The 25,464-nt window shown below is 39.7% G+C and overlaps 1 protein-coding gene across 1 annotated transcript in view; it reads right to left on the reverse strand.

Moving 5' to 3' along the window:
- Positions 1 to 25,464, reverse strand: part of DPYD (dihydropyrimidine dehydrogenase) — a 2,051,548-nt gene that overhangs the window by 1,865,059 nt on the left and 161,025 nt on the right. Inside the window, exon 2 of the mRNA XM_077452870.1 lies at positions 3,740 to 3,850. Within this exon, the coding sequence (XP_077308996.1) occupies positions 3,740 to 3,850 (111 nt within the window). The remainder of the gene's footprint in view (positions 1 to 3,739; positions 3,851 to 25,464) is intronic.

A 25,464-nucleotide genomic window follows, 5' to 3' on the forward strand; every position in this document is an offset into this window, starting at 1 on the left:
TTGAAAGATTCAACAAAACCCTAAAACAAATGTTAAAGAAGGTGGTGGATAGAGATGGAAAGAATTGGGACTGTCTATTACCCTATCTGATGTTTGCCATTAGGGAGGTACCCCAATCCTCTATGGGTTTCTCACCCTTCGAGTTGCTCTATGGGAGACACCCAAGAGGGCTGCTGGATATCGCCAAGGAAACTTGGGAAAATGAGAGTTCTCCTCACAGGAGTGAGCATGTCGCCCTGATGCAAGATAGGATTGCACAGGTAATGCCAATGGTAAAGGAACATTTAACCCAAGCGCAGTTAGCACAGCAGAGGGTGTACAACCGTGGGGCCAAGACCCGTACTTTTTCCCCGGGGGAATAGGGTCTTGGTGCTAGTCCCTACGGTTGAAAGCAAATTTCTGGCCAAATGGCAAAGTCCATATGAAGTAATTGAAAAAATTAGTGAGGTGAACTACAGGGTTAGACAGCCAGGAAGGCGAAAGCCGGAGCAGATCTATCACGTCAATCTGCTGAAAGCCTGGAGGGATAGGGAATTCCTAGTCGCAGAGACTTTGTCACAAGCAAAGCCTGATTGCTTAGTTCCTGATGTTGGAATAGCAGACACCTTATCGAAACCCCAACAACAGGAGGTTAAAGAGTTTGTACTTCGTAACAAAGAGATTTTCTCTGAGCTGCCGGGACAAACATCTGGCGTAGAGCATGACATTATCACCCCGCCAGGAGAAAGGGTAAAACTAAAACCTTATAGAATACCAGAGGCCCGACGGGAGGCAATACGTGGGGAGGTTCAAAGGATGCTGGAATTGGGTGTGATAGAGGAGTCCCAGAGTGACTGGTCCAGTCCCATCGTACTAGTGCCCAAACCTGATGGGAGCTGGCGGTTTTGTAACGATTTTCGACAATTGAATAAAGTTACAAAATTTGACACCTACCCCATGCCCCGTATAGATGAGTTGATTGACCGGCTGGGAACAGCCCGATATATGACAACTCTTGATCTCACCAAAGGGTATTGGCAAATTCCCCTGGCCGAGTCGGCCAAGGAGAAAACTGCGTTTGTAACCCCAGATGGGGCATTCCAATATAAGAGAATGCCGTTTGGGTTACAGAATGCACCGGCAACATTCCATCGGAAAATGGACAAGATTCTGAGGCCCCATCAGATATATGCTGCAGCTTACTTGGATGATGTGATTATCCATAGCACAGACTGGGTCTCACATTTGCCAAAAGTACAAGCAGTCCTAGACTCTATCCGGGAAGCTGGGTTTACGGCCAATCCAAAGAAGTGTACCATTGGACAGGAGGAGGCCAAATATCTTGGGTACACTATTGGGAGGGGGGTGATAAAACCCCAAGTCAATAAAGTCGAGGCCATACAGAGTTGGCCACGTCCCAACAGCAAGAAACAGGTACGAGCCTTTCTGGGAATCGCTGGCTATTATCGATGATTCCTTCCCCATTTTGCTTCTCAGGCTGTGCCCCTCACCAACCTGACAAAAGGGAAAGAGTCTGTCATGGTTAAATGGTCCCCAGAGGCTGAAGAAGCATTTCAGTCCTTAAAAACAGCCTTATGTAGCCAGCCAGTGTTGTACTCACCAGACTTCTCTAAGGACTTTGTTGTACAAACTGATGCATCAGACGTTGGGTTAGGAGCAGTGTTATCCCAGGTCTGGAACGGGGAAGAGCACCCAGTCATTTACCTCAGCAGGAAGTTGAAGTCCCATGAGGTAAATTACGCCACGATTGAGAAGGAATGTTTAGCAGTGAAGTGGGCTCTAGATTCCCTTCGGTACTATCTGCTAGGTAGGCACTTTGACCTGGTGACTGATCACGCTCCTTTAAAGTGGATGGCTCAGAACAAGGAGACCAATAGAAGGGTAAATAGGTGGTTCCTGGCCCTACAAGAATTTTACTTTACAGTTAAGCGTCGCCCTGGTGTTAAAATGGGGAATGTGGATGCTTTGTCTCGGATACATGCATGTCTGACTGCTTGTGTTACAACCCCAAGGTTGAAACAAGAGGGGGGGGGGGGGGGGGGTATGTGGCAGCACGCAGGTAAAGTCACCTGGTTGTATTCAGGATGGGAAATATGTGTGCCCTAGATTCAGGCTTTATGCAGACTTGTATAATTAGAGGGGAAGAGTTAATGAGCCCAGCTGAAGTAAGTGGGCTCATTAAGACCTCTACAAAAAACCCCAGCATGCTTAGGGAGATGCTCCATCCTGGAACCAGTTTTGTGTTTGTATAGACTGGGGAGTGTGACACCTGTTCTGTGCGGTGAGTTAACGCCTGTGTGGCAAACCTCTACAACAGAGACAGGGACTGGTGCAGCACAAGGCTGCACTCAGTTGGTAGACAGGGAAATCTAAGTGTGTAATTAGAGGCCAAGCTGACCAGGATTTATTTTCATGTTTTATTTTTGTTTGGCTGTTATATGTTTCACTGCATGTAGCACAAATAAACCGCATCTTTTGTTTTTTTGCACCTACAACGCTGTCTGCTGTGCCTAATTTTGTGTTGTGAACCCATCCAGGGGGTCACACACACCCGCTGCCGAGCTAACCCCCTCACAATACACATATATATATATATATATATATACACATACACACATACATACATATATTAGATTTTATAAGATAATGTGTCTCTTGTATTTAGTGCAATTATGTCACTCAAAGAATGCATAGATTTAATTGTCAGAGCTAAAATGACTATCACTGAATAGCCATGCATAAGGGTTGTATAGTTAGATTTACTCTTTGGAATTTTTTTAACACTGATTTAAAAAAAAAAAGTGGGAAATATGTATACATCTTGTGCATACTTAAAATTATACAATATCTGGGCTATGAAGAAAAATATACAATTACATAATTCATAATTTTATAAAAGCCTAGATTTACATAACATGCAGGCATATCTCTCTTCAAACTCCCTGCTCCTCTTTGGGTGAACCCCGATTTAAGACTAGATCTTTTTTCTGTACCCACCAAGGATTCTCTCTTCTGAGATGAAACAATCCCTAGATAACCCAGAGTGTTAGCAAGCTATTGTCAAACAAAAGATGTGGGAAGCTTGGCCATGGGACATGCACCAATACTGAAAAATAAACGAACGTAGAATTATAGGCAAACCTTTTTTTTTTCCATTTTGAATAAGGGAATGTTATTACCCCTGTAAGATTAGTTTTTTCCATCTTTGTCCCATTAGGGAGCTTTAGCTTTACTTTCCCATAGTCAAAACTGTAAGTGAGAGGAAATTCCTGTAAATGATTGGCTGGAGGGCTCTGTTTGCAGGCAAGTCTACCCCAATGTGCTAGTATGCAGTATATACTAACACATTGTAGCATAAACCTACAGGGGGATTTTATTTTTGACTGTTTACTACTGTTTTACGTTAGTGCTTACTCTAACATCTCTTCCCATCTCATGCTCTTTCTATCCTTTATAACTTTCCTATTTCTACTTTAGAGATGGATTCATCAAAGTTCATGTACAGATAGCAAATGGATTTGCTGTCTACCTTCTAGGAACATAAGGCAGTTTTACAGTACTTACCAAGAAAATATTTAGTAACCGTAAAATATAGTTTTAAGGCTTACATTACCTGGTGAATAAAAGTCCAATTGTACAGACCACTGAAAACCTACTTTCAAAATAAACATGCATTTACACGTATTCACGAAACAAAATAAATCAATCAATATCTGAAATAAATGTAGAAAGTACTTACAGAACAACTCTTGTCAGGATTCCTTTTCCATTGCTTCTTAACTTGCTTCTTTACTGCTGTAGAATGTAAAGTTGCATGCATAGCAGTCCTGGGATTTAACGCCAAGATGTTCTAAAAAATAAAATAAAAAATAAAGTATTAAAGTAGAGATAACATTAAAATTCATAAGCTTCATAGCCAACATTAAAATTCAAACTTCACATGAATCCCAAGTACACGTCAGCAAAACCAAATCACATTATTATTTTTAGTACATGCGTACTCCAATTCTTGCCAAGAAAAAAAAAAAGTGAGCTCAAGCTTTTTCAGGTCATTAGATACTTATAAAGTTCTTTGTTTTCAATGAGAAGAACCTGGCTTGTGGAAATTAAATTAGATAAACAGAGTACTGGTAGAAAGCAGAGTATGCGTTTGTAATGAACAAAAATTACTTCCTTCATGTGCATAGAACATTTCAAATTATACACAATAATTGTTTTAAACCACTAACACACAAGGTAAGGTGAAACTTTATTTTTAGCTTTTGATGGAATTGAGAGGATTTAGAAAATCTGTCACAAGTTTTTCTTGCTGTCTGTGTCCAATTAAGTAGATTCACCTTCTCTATTTGTCTTTGTGACCATTATCTCCAAAAGTGAAAGAAAATCCCACATTTTGAGTGGTCACAAGAAAAGGAAGAGAGCGGAAATCTTCCAATGGGGCCACTTGTTCTTGTGACCCGGGTGACTACCAGGGATTTTCATCACTTTGGAGATCCCGCTGTGTGTCAGAGACAAGAAGGGAATAGAAATCTCCCCAGTGGGACAAAGATGGCAATTAATTTTTTTTTAAAAAACCTATATGGTTTTGGTTGACCATGTCAACACCACATCCCAAAAAGGACAATAGAAAATAATATAGAGCTATTGGGACTTGAACCTCCTCTCAGTATAATTATCAAACCACATTCATTAAGTTTAAAAAGAAAATCTTTATTTTACAAAACAAATTAAAATTTATGACAATAAGGGTATCCATGTACCCCTTGTCAATAATAAAAACCTAATATTAACATATCAAAACCCCAAAGACAGAGACCCCTCCTTATGTACTGAACAAAATGTATTATAATGAGAATTTTGGTCCTATAAAAGTATCATGTCACACAAGGCGGAAGTAACAGCTGACTCTTTTTGCCTTTGTCGGCTTATTCAAGGGCTTGACGGGTGCAATGGCAATGGGTTACTACAAAAGAAGAGAAGCTATGTCTACATAATATATGTTTACAGAGCATATTCATTATCATAACAGTTTAGTTATTCACTACATATATTGAACATATTGGGGGTCATTTACTATAGCGCAGCCACGCTAATGTACGTAAATTTGCACGAATTAGCGCTGATTAGCGTGGATTTGCGGCAATTAGAGTTAATTAGTGCTAATTGACACAAATTTGCAGTAAAATGGTATTCACTATAGTGCTGGTGAGAAAATACTCCAAAAATGTAATTTATTATAGTTCCCTAAAACCAAATAGAGCCCAAACCCTTACTCTACTAAAACCTGGAGATATTGCACATGGAAATAGGGTTTAGAGCATGATATAATTGCCTAAATGGTACTGAAATATGCAGTATATTATTTAAGATAATCTGCTTTTAAACTGTGTGAAAAAGTGAATTCTACACTGAAATATCTTTAAGTCTGACGAGTGAAAAATTCCCCATTTTTGGACAACTAGGCGTCAACACAACTGAGCATGCTCAGACCTGCAAATAGCTCTCATTTTAACTCCAGTGTCTTTTTTACCTGGCGCTATAGTAAAAACCAAAATGAGAGCTAATTAGAGAGCATTTTTTGGGACTGAATATCTGCTCTATTATAGTCCAATGCAAGTTTTAGCCATTGATTCTAATGGAACAATTGTAACTTTCACAAAAAAACTTTTAATGTTGACATGAAATGTATCTTTCTCTGAAATAAATTTTCCTTTGCAACATTGTTGCTACTACATAAAATATTTTGTTTTTAAGAATAATATACGGTAATGTGGAATGTTAATGTGGAATTTTTTGATAAAATATATTTTTCTCTGTCACTTTTACTTGTTACTCTCCATCTCACAACAATTTTTACCCAAAACTCACACAAGTGTCTTCACAAAGCACAAACAATATCATTGCTAATGCAAATTTAAAATGAATCACATTTGTTTGTGCTTTTTCTTATTTCCAAATATTGATAATTTGAACCCAAAAATTTGATATGTGTACCAACATCAGTAATCAAAATGTAATTCCCAAAAATGTGGGGGTAATATTCTACTTTCACCCACAAAAAAACCCAAATATCACAGAATAAATCAAGAAGAATAACTGTTGTGTAATGTAATGTCATCACCTGTCCAAAGCAATGCAGTATTTGTTTGTATTTATGTGTATTTACATTTATTTATGTGTATTTACATTTATTTATGTGTATTTATGTGTATTTATGTGTATTTATGTGTAGGAGGTTACCACATGTAGCAGCTCTGTGGCTTAGAGGTTAGAACTTCTGCTTAGCATCCCTGGGCATCTGGGTTCAAATCCCAAACATACTGCTTCATGTGGAGAAGTTGTCTCGTCTTCCAGGTCCTATAACTATGTCTAAATGTGTAGGGGGGTTCCACCACCATAGTAAATCTTACCAGATACACTATTTAGCCAAAAGTATTGGGACACCTGCCTTTACACACACATGAACTTTAATGACACCCCAGCTTTAGTCTGTAGGGTTCAAATTTGATTTGGCCCACCCTATGCAGCTAGAACAGCTTCCGGGAAGCCTGTCCACAAGGTTTAATGTGTCTATGGCAGGGATGGCGAACCTTGGCACTCCAGATGTTTTAGAACTACATTTCCCATGATGCACAGGCACTCTGCAGTGTGGTTGAGCATCATGGGAAATGTAGTTCTGAAACATCTGGAGTGCCGAGGTTCACCATCACTGGTCTATGGGAATGTTTGATCATTCTTCCAGAAGTGCATTTGTGAGGTCAGGCACTAATGTTGGATGAGAAGGCCTGGCTCGCAGTCTCTGCTCTAATTCAGCCAAAGGGTGTACTATCGGGTTGAGGTCAGGACTCTGTGTAGGCCAGTCAAATTTCTCCACCCCAAACTTGCTAATCCATGTCTCTATGGACCTTGCTTTGTGCAATGGTGAGCAGTCATGTTGGAACAGGAAGGGGTCATCCCCAAACTGTCCCCACAAATTTGGGAGCATGAAATTGCCCAAAATGTCTTGGTATGATGAAGCCTTAAGAGTTCCCTTCACTGAAAGGGGCCAAGCCCAACCCCTGAAAAACAACCCCACACCATAATCCCCCCTCCACTAAATGATTTGGACCAGTGCACAAAGCAAGGTCCCTAAAGACATGGATGAGCGAGTTTGGGGTGGAGGAACTTGACTGGCCTGGACAGAGTCCTGAGCTCAACACAACAGAACACCTTGTGGACGAATTAGCACGGAGACTGTAAGCAAGGCCTTCTTGTCCAACAACAGTCCCTGACCTCACAAATGCACTTGGAAGTATAGTCAAACATTCCCACAGACACACTCCTAAACCTTGAGGACAGCCTTCCCAGAAGAGTTGAAGTTGTTATAGCTGCAAAGGGTGGGCCAAATTAATTTTGAACCCTATGGACTATGACTGGGACGCCATTACAGTTCATGTGCGTTTAAAGGCAGGAGTCGCAATACTTAGGCCAATATATTGTATATTGTTTGTGACACTGAGCATGGCTATGGGCTTAGGGCTTAGGGCTGGTTCATGCCACAGAGATGCAGAGAACATGTGTGAGGCTGCCTGCTGGCTTAGTGGGTAGCAATTCTGTCTAGCAACACTGGGGTTGTTGGTTCAATTCCCCAACATGCTAATGTGTGTGTTGAAGTTTATATGTTCTCCCTGTGTGGGTTTCTCATTACAACCCAAAGACAGGCTGGCATTCTATTTGGCTCCTGTCGAAAAAGTCTCTAATGTAAGAAAGTTAATTTTGGACTTTAGATTGGAAGCTCATTGCAGCCAGAGACTGATGTTAATGGGGGTTATTTATGAAAGGCAAATCCACTTTGCACTACAAAGTGCACTTGAAATTGCACTGAAAGGGCACTTGGGAGTTCAGTCACTGTAGATCTGAGGGGAAGATCTGAAATGAGGGAAAGCTCTGCTGATTTTATCATCCAATCATGTGCAAGCTAAAATGCTGTTTTTTTTTTATTTTCCATGCAAGTTCCTCTCGGATCTACAGCATTGTAGTGCAAAGTGGATTTGCTTTTTGTAAATAACCCCCAATGTTTGTTAGCACTAATCATGCCCAGGGATACTAATCTTGGTTGCGATCAAATATTCGCAGCTGCAATCAAGAGCGTGATTTCACCTTCTGACCTGGAAATTAGTCATTGTATGCACCTGAAAGTTCCTGGGCTGGTCAGGATCTTCATCTAGGTGCACATGGCAAGGTCTCTCTTTAGAAAAGAGGGTCTGCTCATTTTCTGGGTAAGTGTAGGATATATACTTACTGAATGTGGGGGTGGATGTGGTAGTTAGATTTGGAGTGGTGGGGTTCATTGATTTGTTTGGCAACACCACACATTTGCTTCTGCCCCATGTGCACACATCACTTTCTGCATTTGTTCTGCTGATGTAAATCAGTAAGGACTATGCAAGTATAAATGAGAGCTCCTTTAATTAAACTATATATGACGTATTTCACAGTTGGGTGACTTTTCCAGTAAATTTGGACCTCCTGAGTTGCAGGACAAGTTGTACCCCATGATTCTCAATGATAACCATTCATATCTGTGCTACTTTAAGTCGCACCAACTTCAAAGTGTACTACTTTTGAAAAGTTGTCCCCCATGATTTCTATTCATATTTATTAGAGCTGCACGATTAATCATCATGAATCGTTATCGCAATTTTTTTCCCCCTTTGCAATCTTGAAAAAAGCGTTTTGTGATTTTTGCTATGCGAAGAATTCTCTCTGCTCTTCTGAAGCCACAGCTGTCCAAAGAAAGGAAGAGAAAAACCAGGCAGTCTGCCAAGATTTAGAACATTCTTTATCAGTGAACTTAACTAGATCAATGAAATTGCTACTTATACTTCTATGCACCCAATGGTTATATTTGTGTTATGTATTTTTGTTTTATAAAAATATTTGTCTGTGTTTTTTCATAGATTTTCGATTCCTTTGTGCGGTGAGATTATTTGTATGATCTTGATTACTGTATTGGCGTATAACACTCACTTTTTCACCATGAACATCGGGTGCAAATAGCGTGTGTGTGTTATACGCCAATACAAAAATGTAAATTTTTTCCTGAAACTTCCCTCTTAAAATGAATGTGCGTCTTATACACCTGTGCATGTTATACGCTGATAAATACGGTATTTATATTACCTGTACATTCAACTAATATTATTGTTTAATAATTACTGTTTATTAGGCTTGGCTGGAAATCCCCATCTACAGTCTGAGGGCATAAGAAGTTAAGCTCCTAGGGGCGGACATGCGCCTCTCCAACGGAACAGAGTTCCCTCCCCTCTGAGGGGAGGATCCGTTCGTGCTCCTGGTCCCGGGAAGTCTCCATGGTGCCCAGGAGCGGGTGCGCGTGGTCATGAACTGACGCATGCACACTAGGAGCGGCGCACCCAGCGACGTCATCTCTCGGAGCTTGACGCCGCTTGATGAGGTTGCCGGGTTGGAGGCCTCAAAAGGGTGTCTTTCAGATGCGCGGAACACAGAGCTGGCTCTTAACCGGTGGACCAAGTGAATACCACAAAAATACGCAGGTAATTTTCTATCTTATTGTGGAAACTGTCTCTTATTATGCCTCTTATGCTATGTGATGGTTACCAAGAATAACCACAGATACCTTACGCTATATTTTGTTATTACCAGGTCCTTTGGAGGCTTAACTCTGTGCTGTGGTATAACCTGCTGACCCCTGGTTGATACAATAACTGTTTAACTAGCCACTTATACCTAGGTGGGTGGTTTATTCATGAATATTATAAATGTTTTTTGTTTTTTTTGTCACGCATGTTGAACTAATTTGTTTAATTATATTTACTTTACAGCCCACTCGGTGTAATGCACCTCCCGTGTCCACCCTGGGGGTGGTAGACCCCAATATAGGGAGCCACCCGTGCTTAGTTTCGTTTTTTTTTTGGGACCCCAGTGGTGAGCCATGCTATTGTGATAAAAACTTTTTGTAAAAATACTCCACAATCTTGTTTTTCTAAGGCTATGAATTGTTCTATTGTGATTCACCATCCTAATTATGTAAACATATTCATTTAATCTTAGATATGTACCAAGAGATCTCCCGAAGAAGCAACATTTGTCGCGAAACTAGAAGAGAAATTTCACCAACTTGGACATAAGCTGTTGTACCCCCAGCTTCCCTCATAGGAGGCCGGGTATCATGTCATTGTAAACTTGTCTTTTGTCACAAAGTATAATATCTGTATTATGGTTGATTTCTCAACAAATGTCTTTTTAAAAAAATCTCTCTGAATAAAATATTTGTCATTTTTATATACATCGGTGAAAAGTTTGGGTATCAAGATAGTCCTCGATTACATTGACGGTACCTGGTTTTCTAATTTTGGGAGTAGTCCATGTCAAATCTGTCCCTTTTTGTTTCTGTATTACGTAATGAGGATACCAATTAATTAGGATTAAAATTATGAGGCACCACACTATTTAAATTCTATGTAAGTGAGGACACTAAACACTAAACCTTTTTCTGACATTTGTTGGTTTCAAGTTAAAATATTTTTTTTTGCTAGAAAATTACTTAGAACCTCCAAACATATATATATTTTTTTTAGTAGAGACCCTACAGAAAAAAAATGTGGTTGTTGCAATATTTTATGTCACGCTGTATTTGTGCAGCGGTCTATCAAATGCAATTTTTTGGGAAAAATTACTTTAAACTAAAAAAAAAAAAAAAAAACCAGTAAAGTTAACCAAATTTTTTGGGAATAATGTAAAAGATTTTACGTTGCGAGAATCGTGATCTTTTTACTCTAAGCAAAATAAGCAAAAAAAGTGAAATCACTGGAAAGTTGTGCAACTTTCCCTGCAACTCCTGCATCCATAGACTTCAATATTACACAGGCATTGCTTAAAGTCACATCAAAATCTCACAACTTTCAGGTCGCACAAGTGTGAGAGGGGCCTAAGTCACTGTGCTGAGTACTATTATACCTAGAATATAAAGTAGTCCCACCATCAAACACTAGTAAACGTATGTTCTCCATATAATTGTGCTCAAATGGCTGAAAATCACACAGATGGTATCACCTACTGAAAGCTTGCATTAGACTCAGCAGCATATGCTGAAAAGAGGCAAATGCCTATTAGTCAATGCCCCATCAGCATGAGCATGGTTGTTACTATAATGTTAATGCCTGAAATGCAAAACATTGTATAGAATCAAACATTAGTAAATATATTTTCTCTGTAGCATAGCAGTATGCCCTGCTGCCCTCAAAGGTTCAATCCACAAGGTCAAATCCCACTGACAGCCTCACCTCCTGAAAGTGTGCATTGTACTCAGCAGCATAGTTGGTCAATAAATCAAAGGACAGGAAGGGAAATTAGGGATTTTCGCGGTGCAAGTTAACAAAGTACAATTAATTAAAGTACAAAAATTTATTAAGTTTAAAGTTAAAATCAGTAGCAATATATGCTTAAAAGATACAGAATAATGCAATACAGTGGTTGTTCTCGTCAAGCACACATAATCCCGACATGTTTCGCATTGGATTGCTTCTTCAGGGGATGTGTGAATGTTTGAACAAAATCTAAACCAAAAGTACAAAAATAGTAATAGAATATATCACAAAATTCATAAGTGCAGAGAGAGAAAAAAAATAAAATAATTAAAAACACCAAAACAACACAGACACACATCAAACCCACCTTCAACCACTACGTTGATGGTAAAGTAGGGGAATTGTCCTACTTTACCATCAATGTAGTGGTTGAAGGTGGGTTTGATGTGTGTCTGTGTTGTTTTGGTGTTTTTAATTTTTTTTTTTTTTTTTTTTTCTCTGCACTTATGAATTTTGTGATATATTCTATTACTATTTTTGTACTTTTGGTTTAGATTTTGTTCAAACATTCACACATCCCCTGAAGAAGCAATCCAATGCTAAACATGTCGGGATTATGTGTGCTTGACGAGAACAACCACTGTATTGCATTATTCTGTATCTTTTAAGCATATATTGCTACTGATTTTAACTTTAAACTTAATACATTTTTGTACTACAAATTTTGTACTTTAATTAATTGTACTTTGTTAACTTGCACCGCGAAAATCCCTAATTTCCCTTCCTGTCCTTTGATTTATGTTTCAAATTTTCAGGGATGAGGTGCCATCTTTGTTAGGTGTTGTGTGAGGCTGAACCATCAAAAAAAAATAGTTGGTCAATGCGCATCAGTTTGGTTTATTCCATATTTTAACTCTTCAAATGCATGCAAAGGTATGTACTTAATCAATAATATTATATTATGGAATTCCAAAATTCAAGGAAAAAAATGTCATAGGGTCCCCCCCAGTACATACTAGGCCCTTCGGGTCTAGTATGGACATTAAGGGGAACCCCACACCAGCATGTAAAATTTGATGGGGGGGGCTCACCAAAATTAATACCAGACCCTTATCTGAGCATGCAGCCTGGAGGTCAGGATGGGGGAGACAAGCAATCACACTCCCATTCTGAACTGTACCAGGCCACATGCCCCAAAGCACCTTGTCCCCATGTTGGAGACCAGGTCCTCTTCCTGACAACCCTGGTCATTGGTTATCGGTCTGCGGGCAGGGGGTTTATCAGAATTTAACAAGTGCGCTCCCAGATCCTGCCCCCCTATGTGAATAGGTATGGGGTGCATTATACCCCTACCCGTTCACCAAAAAAGCAGTGAAATGTAAAAAAAAATATAGCCGGTTTTTGACAAGTCCTTTATTGTAAAATAGCTCCAGATGCTGTCTCTCCCTCCTCAGCTTTTCCCTGAGCCATCTCTCCTGCCACCGCCATCTTCTCCATCTGCTGTGTTCTTCCGCACAGCCAGTTACCCGCTAATAAAAAGCTGCTCTTCTGCAGCGGTCTTCCTCCGCTGTGTTGTCACCTGCTGTGTGGCGTCTCTTACATAGCCATGGAGCGGACTCTCCGGGTGACATTATGGGATGGCCACAGAAGACCGCTACAGAAGAAGAGCGGCTTTTTTTTTATTAGTGAGTAACCAGCTGCGTGGAAGAACACATCAGTAGGAGACATCTCGGGGAGAAGAAACATCAAACAATAGTAAATGTAATTTCTATGTATGCTTGTGCTACATCCAATAGGCTAGTGGTCAGCACTTCTAACTTGAACAGCTCAGGCTTTGAAGGACTCATGGGTTCAAATCCTACAGAGATACTAAAAGACTAAATTGGTAAAAAATAGGCAAATGACTATTAGCCAGTTAGCCAAAGCAGCATATGCTGAAAATAGGTGAATGCCAATTAGCCAATGCACTTTAATTTGGCTGATTGTATTATATTAACTCTTCAAATGCATGCAAGGATATGCAAGTATTCAATACTATTATACTGTGAAATTCCAAACACCACACACACTAGTTAATGGGCAGATTACATATCTTTGTTTGTTTATTTTAATTTGCTTGTGCACTGAAAAAATAAACACAGCTGGTGGATGGTAGGTTGGCTGGTATTTGAACTTGTACCATGAGTGCTGTGAAGACATCTGAGTAGACCACTAAGCCATTGTGTTAAATACAAGACCTGTATAATAGTGTAGCATGATTAAAGAATTATCATAAATTACGGTTTTATAGTCGCCTACATCAAAAAATAAAAAAATACAACAAATAGCTAACCTAAATGTTTAATACATGTAACTTTACAGAATAGCAGACATTACTATGTAATAATCATTCATAACTGCATTTGTTAGCAAAAGAAGGAAAAAATCTAGGAATAATAATTGCAATATACATCAACGGATGCGCACAAAGTAGAGCACATCTCACATAAAAATGTTTCTTTCACATACATGGATCATGGTTACAGTGCAGTGCTATATAATAACTTGAAAAAAAATATGCATTTGCGTATACGTGGAGGTGCTAATTAGCGCAGATTTTAGAATTTACTAATGCTTGTTCGTGGCCAATAGTGCTCATATACATGCGCACATTCGCCTGAATATTCGTTAAACTTTTACATGGCTAAAATGCGCGCTATTATTTGCAATAGTGCCTAGTACTTCCTGGTGCTATAGTAAACAACCCCCAATGCATATTTATTTTTCATCTTTTTTGCTTTGTGAAATAGGTTGGAAACACACACTGGTTTATTTTGCAGATAAATACCAATTATGCAATAACACTCTAGTGTTATTTCATACAGTATAAAATGTTTTTTTGTATATTTTTTTAGTCTAAGATTATAGTGTGCCACCACTATTATCAGAGGCAAAAAATATTTCACTAAGAAAGAAGTTATTAATTCTTTCACCAGACAAAGACCAGAGTGTCATATGTACTAGCCTATAAATAGGCATTGCTGAAATGCTGCTAAAGTAGCCCAAAATTCTACCATGTAGACTGTTAAGGTGAAATTTTCTTAAGCACTTGTTAATGCTTTGTTTTCTAATAAAACCATATGATCAGCATGTCAGTGCTGACAGTGCTGATCACATGGCTTAATTGACATACAAAGCCACATTGTGGTGTGCACCTAGAAAAATGCTTAAAAAGGTTGCTGTAAAAATAGATATATTTTTTATTAAAACATAAATAAATGAAAAGAGCTTCTGCAACCCTTAGAACCCATCTAAAGGCCACTGTACTCATAGAAACTGATAAACAGCTAATTTATTTTCCCTTTTCCTCAATGTGTTTTGCCAAAATTTTGCTAATCCTTACTTCTTGGACACTTAACCACATCAGCCCCGGATGATTTGGCTGCCCCATCACTAGGACATATTTTGCACTAAGGCACTGCATAACTTTAACTGACAATTACAGTCGTGTGCCACTGTACCCAAACAAAGTTGACAGCCTTTTTTTCCCTCACAAATAGAGCTTTCCTTTGTTGGTATTTGATCACCTCTATACGTAATAAAATTATATAAAATATTAGTGCGCTAAAATCAATTGTGGTAAAAATTTTTTTAGAAATAACCTTCCCAAAGGTTTCCAATAAACACTTTGTATAATCAATAAAATAAAGTGCTCTCATGCATACTGTGCAAAATGTGTGCAATATGTGCAAATTAGTGCAATCCTAATCACATAAAGTGCTCTCATATATATGTATACACACCCAGATGACCACAATTGATTTTAGCGCACTAATATTTTATATAATTACGTATTGAGGAATCAATTTTTTTTGGTGCAGCTTTTTTCAGCACAGGAATTGGTGTGGTTTAGGGATACGATTAATATTATTTCACTCATATCAGCGCTTAAATATATTTCTTAATTTGATCACCTCTGCAGTTTTTATTTTTTGGGCTATAAACAAAAGAAGAGCGACAATTTTGAAAAAATACACAATGGGGGGTTATTTACTAAAGGCAAATCCACTTTGCACTACAAGTGCACTGCGAGTGCACTTGGAAGTAAAGTCACTGTAGATCCGAGGGGGGCAGGCAAGGGAAATAAAAAAAAGCATTTTAGCTTGTACATGATTGATTGATTGATAAAATCAGCAAAGCTTCACCTCATTTCATAGCTTCCCCTCAGATCTACAGCAATCTACAGCAAGTACACTTCCATGTGTACTTTCAGTGCACTTGTAGTGAAAAATGGATTTGCCTTTAGTAAATCAACCCCAATATCTCATTTTTTGCTATAATATCCCATCTTTTTTTTTTAAAAAACCTTTTTGCTCATTTTAAGGCCAATATGTATTCAACATATTTTGTTTAAAAAAAAAAAAAAAAAAAATTGCAATAAGCGTATATTGATTGGTTTATGCAAAAGTTATAATGTCGACAAAATAGGGAATATATTTATGGCATTTTTATTATTCTTTTTTTACTAGTAATGGCTGCGATTTTTATCGGGACTGCAATATAGCTGTGGACAAATTGGACACTTTTTGGGGACCAGTGACTTGCGGGCAAGTGTGGCTTTGGGGCACACACCCCTAGTGACCAAAAGGTGAAGCAAAGCAAGGTAACGTTGTTTTGCCCAGCTGTGACATTCTGCCGCAGTAAAACTACGAAGCCTGGTCAGCAAGCAGTTAATACAATTCTTAACTAAAGCTTGGGTACCTACACATTTCAGTGATGGAAATTAAGCCCCGTCTTATCTGCCAAAAGACATTATTCAGTTTAAAAAGCAGAGAAACCCTATCAGACAGCATGGCCATGTCTTTGCCCTGCAGTTAAAAATACACCTTCTAATTCAGAGCAGAGAAACAGTGCTTCCCTGGGGCCCCAACAACTTATGGGGCCACTGGACAATAGGAGATCATGGGGAGTCTACACCAAGCCCCATCTACATATTGCAGCTTGGCTACATAGAGGGAGTATTTAAAAATCAACCACAGCTTAGCTTGCGTGGAAGTTCCCAACTTCTTTCTGTAGAAGCCACTGAGCACTTCCAGGTTTAAAGATGGATGCTGTGTGGCAACCATATTTATGATGCAGCCATGTGAATTTTATGGAAGCAGTGGACCTGTATGTGAAATCACAATTTGGACCTAAAAAATTCCCTTTATAAAAAGGATTCCCTTCATCTATACCAGACCCTTATCTTAGATAAAGATCAGATTTACATGTCGTTGGGGGGGACTCCCACACAGAGAGAGAGAGACCCTGCACATAAAAAAAAAAAACACAGTGTAAAGTAAACATAATAACAGACCTTTTGGGTCAGATAAGAATATTGAGAGAGAACCCAATGCAAAAAGAGAAAAGGCGAGGTGTCCTCCACAAATCCATACCAGACCCTTATTTAAGCATGCAGCCTAGTTGGCAAGGAAAGGGATGACCATTCACCACAGCTATGGCCTAGTTCTCATGGGATCTGTGGGCAGGGGGTTTATTGAGGAAGGGAAGCCCCTTTATTAGCACCACTGCCTATGTGACCAAGTAATGGGTACACCTACTCATTTACAAAAAAGGTGAAGTGTAATTCAAGAGACACAGATTTTGACAAGGACCCACAATGTACATCCGTCATCATGCTGCTAGCAATGTAGATCCACATTAAGCACAATACTGGACAAAAGTCAAAACAAAAAAACATACCATCACACTGCTGGCACACTATCACATCCCCATCACTTCCCTCAGCCAACTGACCGCTCTAATCTCCACCAATAAAATGTAAAAAAAACGGGTGGTGTCTCCCAAATGAGGTCATTAACCAAATATGAACAGCTCAATGATGTCATCCACCCCTTTGTATATATTTTACGACGCTGATTGTCATTTAGCTGAGAGAAGATGAAACATACACGTCTGCATTTTTTTTCTTTTAGGGTGGTCAGCGTTCATTGCAATTGATGTGGATCTAAATCACAAGATGACGTGCTTGATGACGGATGCACAGGATCTCACAAAAGTGAGTACACCCCTCACATTATAGTAAATATTTCATTATATTTTTTCATGTCACAATGCTGAAGAAATAACACTGCTAAATTTGCTTCAAGATAACTCGGCACACAGCCATTAATGTCTAAACCGCTGGCAACAAAAGTGAGTACACCCCTAATTGAAATGTCCAAATTGGGGCCAAAGTTAAAATATTTTGTGTGGCCACCATTATTTCCCAGTACTGCCTTGACCCTCTTGGGCATGGAGTTCACCATAGCTTCACAGGTTGCCACTGGAGTCACCTTCCACTCCTCCATGATGATATCATAAATGGTGGATGTTAGAGACCTTGCGCTCCTCCATCTTCCATTTAAGGATGCACCACAGATGCTCAATAGGGTTTAGGTCTGGAGACATGCTTGGCTAGTCCATCACCTTTACCCTCAGCTTTTTTTTAGCAAGGCAGTTGTCGCTTTGGAGAGGTGTTTGGGGTCGTTATGTTGGAATACTGCCCTGTGGCCCAGTCTCCAAAGGGAGGGGATTATGATCTGCTTCAGTATGTCACAGTACTTGTTGGAATTCATGGTTCCCTCAATAAACTGTAGCTCCCCAGTGGAGCACTCATGCAGCCTCAGACCATTAATACCCCACCACCATGCTTGACTGTAGGCAAGACACACTTGTCTTTGTACTCCACACCTGGTTGCTGCCACACATGTTTGACACCATCTGAACCAAATAAGTTTATCTTGGTCTCATTAGACCACAGGACATGGTTCCAGTAATCCATGTTCTTAGTCTGCTTGTCCTCAGCAAACTGTTTGTGGGCTTTCTTGTGCATCATCTTTAGAAGAGGCTTCTTTCTGGAACGACAGCCATGCATACCAATTTTATGCAGTGTGCGGTGTATGGTCTGAGCACTGACAGGCTGACCCCCCCCCCACCCCTTCAACCTCTGAAGCAATTCTAGCATCAATCATACATCTAATTCCCAAAGACAATCTCCGGATATGATGCTGAGCATGTGCACTCAACTTCTTTGGTCGACCATGGTAAGGCCTGTTCTGAGTGGAACCTGTCCTGTTAAGCTGCTGTATGGTCTTGGCCACCATGCTGCAGCTCAGTTTCAGGGTCTTGGCAATCTTCTTATAGCCTAGGCCATCTTTATGTAGAACAAGAATTCTTTTTTTTCAGATCCTCAGAGAGTTCTTTACCATGAGGTGCCATGTTGAACTTCCATTGACCAGTATGAGGGAGTGAGAGCGATTACACCAAATTTAACACACCTGAGACCTTGTAACACTAACAAGTCACAAGAAACTGGGGAGAGAACATGGCTAATTGGGCCCAATTTGGACATTTTCACTTAGGGGTGTACTCACTTTTGTTGCCAGCGGATTAGACATTAATGGCTGTGTGTTGAGTTATTTTGAGGGGACAGAAAAATTACACTGTTATACAAGCTGTACACTCACTACTTTACATTGTAGCAAAGTGTAATTTCTTCAGTGTTGTCATATGAAACAATATAATAAAATATTTGCAAAATGTGAGGGGTGTGCTCACTTTTGTCAGATACTGTATATCCTGGGATTAATTTTATAATAAAGACTTGTCAGATGTGTACCCCTTACTCTTTCACACAGGGCGGCTGCATCTTGAGCCCCCTTTAATTCCAATAAGCCTCCTGCCCACCGACCTCAATATCACCTACCCAAGGTTTTGGGGAAGAGGTCCCTGCCCCATCAACTTGGAAACAAGGTACTTTGACAAGAAGAAGGAAATTGCAGTAGCAGTGGCAGAAAAACCTGCTACTTTATACGTGTTTGGCTTGTGCTGAATGGGCTGACAGTCTGGAGTTTGGATAACAACCCAAACAAGCAAAGTTCACTACAAACCAGTGTTCAGACCAAACCAGAAGCTCATTCCCAAAGGCAAGCCGAGAATGTTTTATTCCCTCAATATATTCCTGATTTACATGATTCTCCACAGATCAAACATATATATATATATATATATATATTTATGCAAACAATAACAAGAACCAGTAAACTTGTGAAATTAAATGTAAATAGCATGCACCATATGGGGTTTGCTCCCAGGCAAGATTTAGTTTAAAATATTTAAAATATCTGGCAGGATTGCTTGAAAAAAGTAAAAAAAATAAAAATAAAAGTAATTTATTTCACTGTGCTTAAGGGGTAAAGGTAGAGCAATTTCACAATTTGCATTTCACACGAATGGTTATTGCATCTAAACATCCTTTTTTATTATGAAAGATTCCTTCAGAATTGTTTTATATGAAACAAATAATAACAAGACAACAAAATCAGAAGTTATTCTGTGAAGTCATTGATACGTAGGTATTTCTCACAAAAGATCACAAGTTAAAATGCACATAAAGAGAAAATCAGTTGCCTGTGAACACCATCCAAATCTTTTGATGGACAAGTTAAGAGCTGACAGAGGGCTCTGAGAGTTAATGATGAGAACTTCACACAGAGCGCAATAGTAACTCTGCAGCAATATGCCAGGTGGAACCGCTGGATATACATGATGTCTGACACTGACAGATTACTCCTCATTTTATAGTCCATAGTGCCTTGACAGAGCGCAATTTAGTAACCCTGCTTGTTTTACGGAAACTTCCTCAATCTGTTTTGCAACTGTTTCTTTACTCTGCTACTGGAGCTTTTGCAAATACAAATCAATCAATCATGTTTCAACGGTTTAGTTTCTCTTGTGTAGTTCTTTACATACATTTCCTGCAGTAGTTTTTTTTGTGATAAGGATTTTAGTTTTACAGTTGAATAATGAGTGAAATACTAGGGCAAGAGAACAATATGGAGAAAAAGGTCTGTTTACAAAAAAAAATTGCATAGCAATTCACAAAGGAAAAGTAAACGTATACACTCAAAATGTAGTCTTTTCTATTTTAAAATCAACAGAAAATTTAACCAGCACCGAAAATAGACTAACAATTGTTTTTTTGCCAGTATCTGCACAGAACAAATGTGCAATACATTTTGACTTGGTAAAGTACTATGCAACTGTAGCCGGGTGCTCTGCCACCTAGGGGAGCCTTTGGGCTTCTCCCCTGTCACTGCATGGCTGCAGAGTGGGCTGTGCTTTGTGCCTACTCTCTCTTTTCTCATGTGGCTGTGTTGCGCTCTGTGTGTGATTTCCCTCCCTCCTGGCAGTGGCTGTAGTGATACAGGGAAGGACAAAGGGTTTGTGAAGGTGTGGAGGTGGCCTGTTGAAATCAATGGCAATGCACCTAGAAGGTGGTGCAATAAATTTAACCACTTTGCTTTCGGAGCAGTTTTTAGGATTTTTACACACATGATAAAGTCAGCACTTTTTGCTAGAAAATTACTTATATCCCCAATCATTATATAATTTTCCAAAAGCAGAAGATCTGTAGAAAAAATGGAAACAGTGGCATTTTTTATGTTATGTTATGCCACACAATATCTTTCACAGCTGTTTATAAAATACATATTTTTATATAAAATGAATTTTTTTTCAGTTGTATTTTTATTAAGAAATTTTAAAAATATAAAGGTTTGAAAGATTACACTGACATAAAGGTGGACACATTCACCAATATAAAGGCAGGCATGAGTAGAAAGAACAGGTAAATATAAAGTATCAAGGTAAATAACAATATGGTACCTTGTCTTGAAATGAGCAAGATCAGAAAATATATGTACCTATGTACTGATAATATATCACTACACAGTTTAAAGCCTAAGGATGTAATAATAATAAAATAAAAAAAAGAAAAAGAAAGAGAACGACACCATGGATCTCAAGATTTAAAAGATCGTATGGGCGGCACAGTGGTGTAGTGGTTAGCACTCACACCTAGCAGTAAGAAGGGTCGCTGGTTCACATCCCAACCACGACACTACCTGCCTGGAGTTTGCATGTTCTCCCTGTGGCTGCGTGGGTTTCCTCTGGGTACTCCAGTTTCCTCCCACAATCCAAAGACATGCAGGTAGGTTAATTGGTTTCTGTCCAAAAATTGGCCCTAGTATATGAATGGGGGCCTTGGATTGTGGACTCCTTGAGGGTAGGGACTGATGTGAGTGTGCAATGTACAGGGATAGGGACAATTGTAGACAATCACACTGGATGGACTGGTGTCTTTATTCAACCTTACTAACTATGTAACTATATAATGATTATTCAGAACATAATGACACAAGAGATAACCAACTAGGGATTTAGATTGATCAAGAATATGAGACCATTTACTCCATAATTACCATTTATGACTAGACCCACTCAGGAGGATAGACTCGTGGAGGTGTTTATAAAAAGGACATCAAATGAGGTTCATATGGGCCGTTAGCACATACAAGTTAAAAGTTGGTGGGTTTAGCCAAAGATAATATAGGAGATTTGGAGGAGAAAAATGTTTTGATTTGTAGGTAGGAGTAAAAAAGGTGTTTCACTATATATATAGTATTTATATTGAAGTTCCATAAAGGACAACATTTTAGGAGTTGTGGGGACGTGGTCGGAAGCCAAATGAGATGGCTGCCTGCTAATCTGCTCTGCGGGATGGCAGCTTTCTAGGGCTCAAAGCAACGGATAATCACCCTCAACACACCAAATGGGTCACTTGTCAGTGACCAAATGTGCCACATGTCTCACTACACCCCCAGGATTATGTCCAAGTGGAGAAATGAGCATTCCGCCCCACGGAAGCTCACGGAGTTCTACCCGCTCCCTGACAGAAAGAATCAACAAAATGGCGCCGGTGGACATGCGGCTGCATCCCGAGATTTACCAACCTCCTTCTCGGATTCCCAATGGCGCAATGCCATATGACATAACTAAGGAGCTTCCAAATGCATTACCTATAAGGAATTGTCGCAATAAATCCATCATAGATTGTATTTCACTCCCGTACAAATGCACAAATCCACAAACCTAGACGATGACTATATTCTGTGGGAATGTTCACATGTATATCCCTTCTGGAGAAAAGCTTTCTCCTTGATTTCAGATATCTCAGTAGGTTTTTCCAAACCTACCCCATCCCAAGCCATCCTAAATATTGGAATAGATTCCTTCCCCCAAAAATTCAGAACCCTAATACTATATATTCTGTTTACAGCCAGGTTACGTATAATGTGCAAATGGAGAAGCTCCCTAATTCCAAACATCTGGAATGTTAAAATCCAACTGATTCTAATTAAAGAATATGAATTCACTTCTGCTTTACAAAACAACAACCTTGCAAAATACACAGACTCCTGAAAGCCTTGGCTGAATATTCAAGGGTGATTGAGGGTTATACTTTCTACCTTTATCTTTCTTTTTATAGTTCATGCTCTGCAATCTTTTGTGACTAGACTGTATCCTATTGTTTGTTCATGATTGTTTTCTACAGTACAACAATGTGTTTCTTTCCCTGTAAATGGAAATCCTAATTAAAATCATTTTGAAAAAAATAAAAATTAGGAGTTGTGGTGTGCACTTAGCGACAGAGTTGAAGAACTCCTGCTTGAGTCCAGGGGAGCATATAGCTGTAAAATAAGCTATCAGGAATATCCAGATTGAAGAGCACATTTAAAGTGGGGGAGACGAGAGAGAGTACCTGTCATAACAGTGTTTCCATACTGATAAGGTAAATAACATCTCAAGCTTCGACCAGAACAAAGAACATGGATGTACAGGACAAGTGATTCCCATTTCAGACCATATATTTGGTGCATAGCAGGAGGATCAGGTAATAACAGCACAGAAATAGGTAGCATAATAATATTTAAGCATGTCTGGAACTCCTAGGCCTCCTCTAGAGCATAGAGCGAAGGCTACTGAGCTTGCAACCCAATGTGATGCATTTTGCCATATACAATTGAGGAAAATTCTCAAAAGCAATTTCAATTGCAATAATGAGATTGGAACTGGAAGAGTCTCAAACAGATTGATAAAAATAATTTTGAGAGTATAGACAATAATATACAATTCATTGTAAACCAACAATAATGAAAGTTCTGTTGAAGTGAGGTGAGGATAGGCAGGTGATATTAAATGAAGGGGGCCACAGTTTTTGTAGTATTAATCTTAAATTGGTTGTAAACCCTTACAAACCACTTTGACCTACAGGTAAGCCTAGATTAAGGCTTACCTGTAGGTCCAAGAAATATCTCCTAAACCTACACGGTTTAGTAAATATTTGCCGAAAGACAGGCACCGCTGTCTACGTAGACAGCGGCGTGCAGGCGCACTGAGCGTGCCACTGTCAACGGCGATATGCCGCGAGTGGCTGCTCCTGTGCGCATGCGCGGGAGTGACATAATCACAGCTTTGTCGAATGACAGCGGCGGAGCAGCGAGACCCACCGAGAAAATGGATGCTTCGGACTAGAGGGGACAGCGGTGACTTCGCTGGCTCCTGTGTCAGGTAAGTGACACATAATGGACTACTATGCGATGCATAGTAGGCCATTGTGCTTTACCTTTGCAGGGAATCAAAGAGGAAGTAAACCCATCAGGGTTTACTTCCTCTTTAAAGCCTGATAAAGAGCCAAAAAGAGGCCAAAGTGTTATGTAAGGAGGGTAGAGAAGTAAAGGGATGAATCAGCGTTAATATATCAGCAGCAAAAAGGAAAAGCTTGTATTCCTTTTGTCACAAAGAGACTTCCCAAATATCGAGATGAGAGCAAATGGCAGCATCAAGGGGCTCTAAACTAAGAATAAAAAGTAATGGTGATAGAGCACACTCCTGTCTAGTGCCATTGCTCAGTGGGAAGTAGTGCAACAAAAAGGAAGTCAGCTGTACCTAGGAAGTAGGTCTAGAGTATAAATCTTGTAGAGCATGGATAAAGGGTCCTGAAAAGCTATAGCGAGAAAGAGAAGCAAACAAACGGTGAAGTCGGTCAAAGGCTTTTTGGGCATCTAAACTTAAAACCAAGGCCGGAATTTTGTTTTGTTTAAAAGGCCTATAAGATCAATGGCATGCCTGGTTTTATCACCTGCATGTTTAGTGGGGACAAAATCGAGCTGGTCCCTATGGATAAGGGATGGAAGTAATTGTGTCAACGTGTTTGCTTAGATTTTCATAAACATTTTATAGTCTGAGTTTAACAATGCAATGGGCCAGTAGTTGCCAGGAACAGATGGATTGTCATGTACCCAGTGGATGAGCCCGACCTGCAGGGACTTATGGAGCTTGGTAGGACAGTTCCTGACATAGTGTCCAGGTCCCCTGCAGTACAGACACAGGTTGTTGACCTGATGACGTTGGCTTTCCTCCATCGTGAGAGAAGGGTTAAGGACTCCAAGCATGGGTTTGGAGTTATCAGGTGTGGGGGCTGGACTAGAGGTAGGAGCCGGATGGGTGTAGTTTGGAACTCTGGGCACCATACAGGTAGGGCGAGTGGACCCAACACCTCTTTCTGCTCTTCGCTCCCCCAGCCACCGATCAATTTGAATAGCGAGGTTTACTAGGACATCCAGGGTCTGAGGAATTCCTACTCGAGCTAGTGCATCTTTTAAGGGCCCATGCAGGACTAGTAACGGAAGGCAGCATCATTCCAGTCTGTATCTGCACTCCATCGGCAGAATTCTGTGACATAGTCCTCTACTACCCTACTCCCTTGTTGGAGGGTATGCAAGGCAGCCTCTGCAGACTACTTCCTCTATTTCTTCAGTGGTAATAGGCATATTTAACTTAGATAAGTTAGCTGAAGATAATTTAGGTAACTAGAGAGACGCAAAAAAAACCCATCAAACTTCTCTTGTGTAAAACGGAATTGTGAGTCCAAATTCAAGCAATTATAAAGTCTATGATAGAAGTCACCAAAAACCCTAGACATGGTATGGGGACAGAATTCCAACTAACTGAAACAAAAAAAAGTCAGGACTAAAAAGAAGAGGGCAAGGTTTGAGTCTACATACCTACATTCTTTGGGGCTTATTGGCATATTCATTTCTGTCTGGCCAATAACTGAAGCCGTGTACACACGATCAAACAATCCGGTGGAAAAGGCCGGTGGACTTTTTTTACCCAAAAGTCCGGCGGACCAAGAAAGTAGTTTTGCACCCAAATATGTCCGCCGGACTCTCATTTCGGCGGACAATACGGCCGTGTGTGCTATTCGTACTTT

This window comes from Lithobates pipiens, unplaced genomic scaffold (assembly GCF_037356315.1).
Source record: "Lithobates pipiens isolate NorthernLeopardFrog02 unplaced genomic scaffold, aLitPip1_a1.2 Scaffold_23, whole genome shotgun sequence".
NCBI classification, from domain to species: Eukaryota; Metazoa; Chordata; class Amphibia; order Anura; family Ranidae; genus Lithobates; species Lithobates pipiens.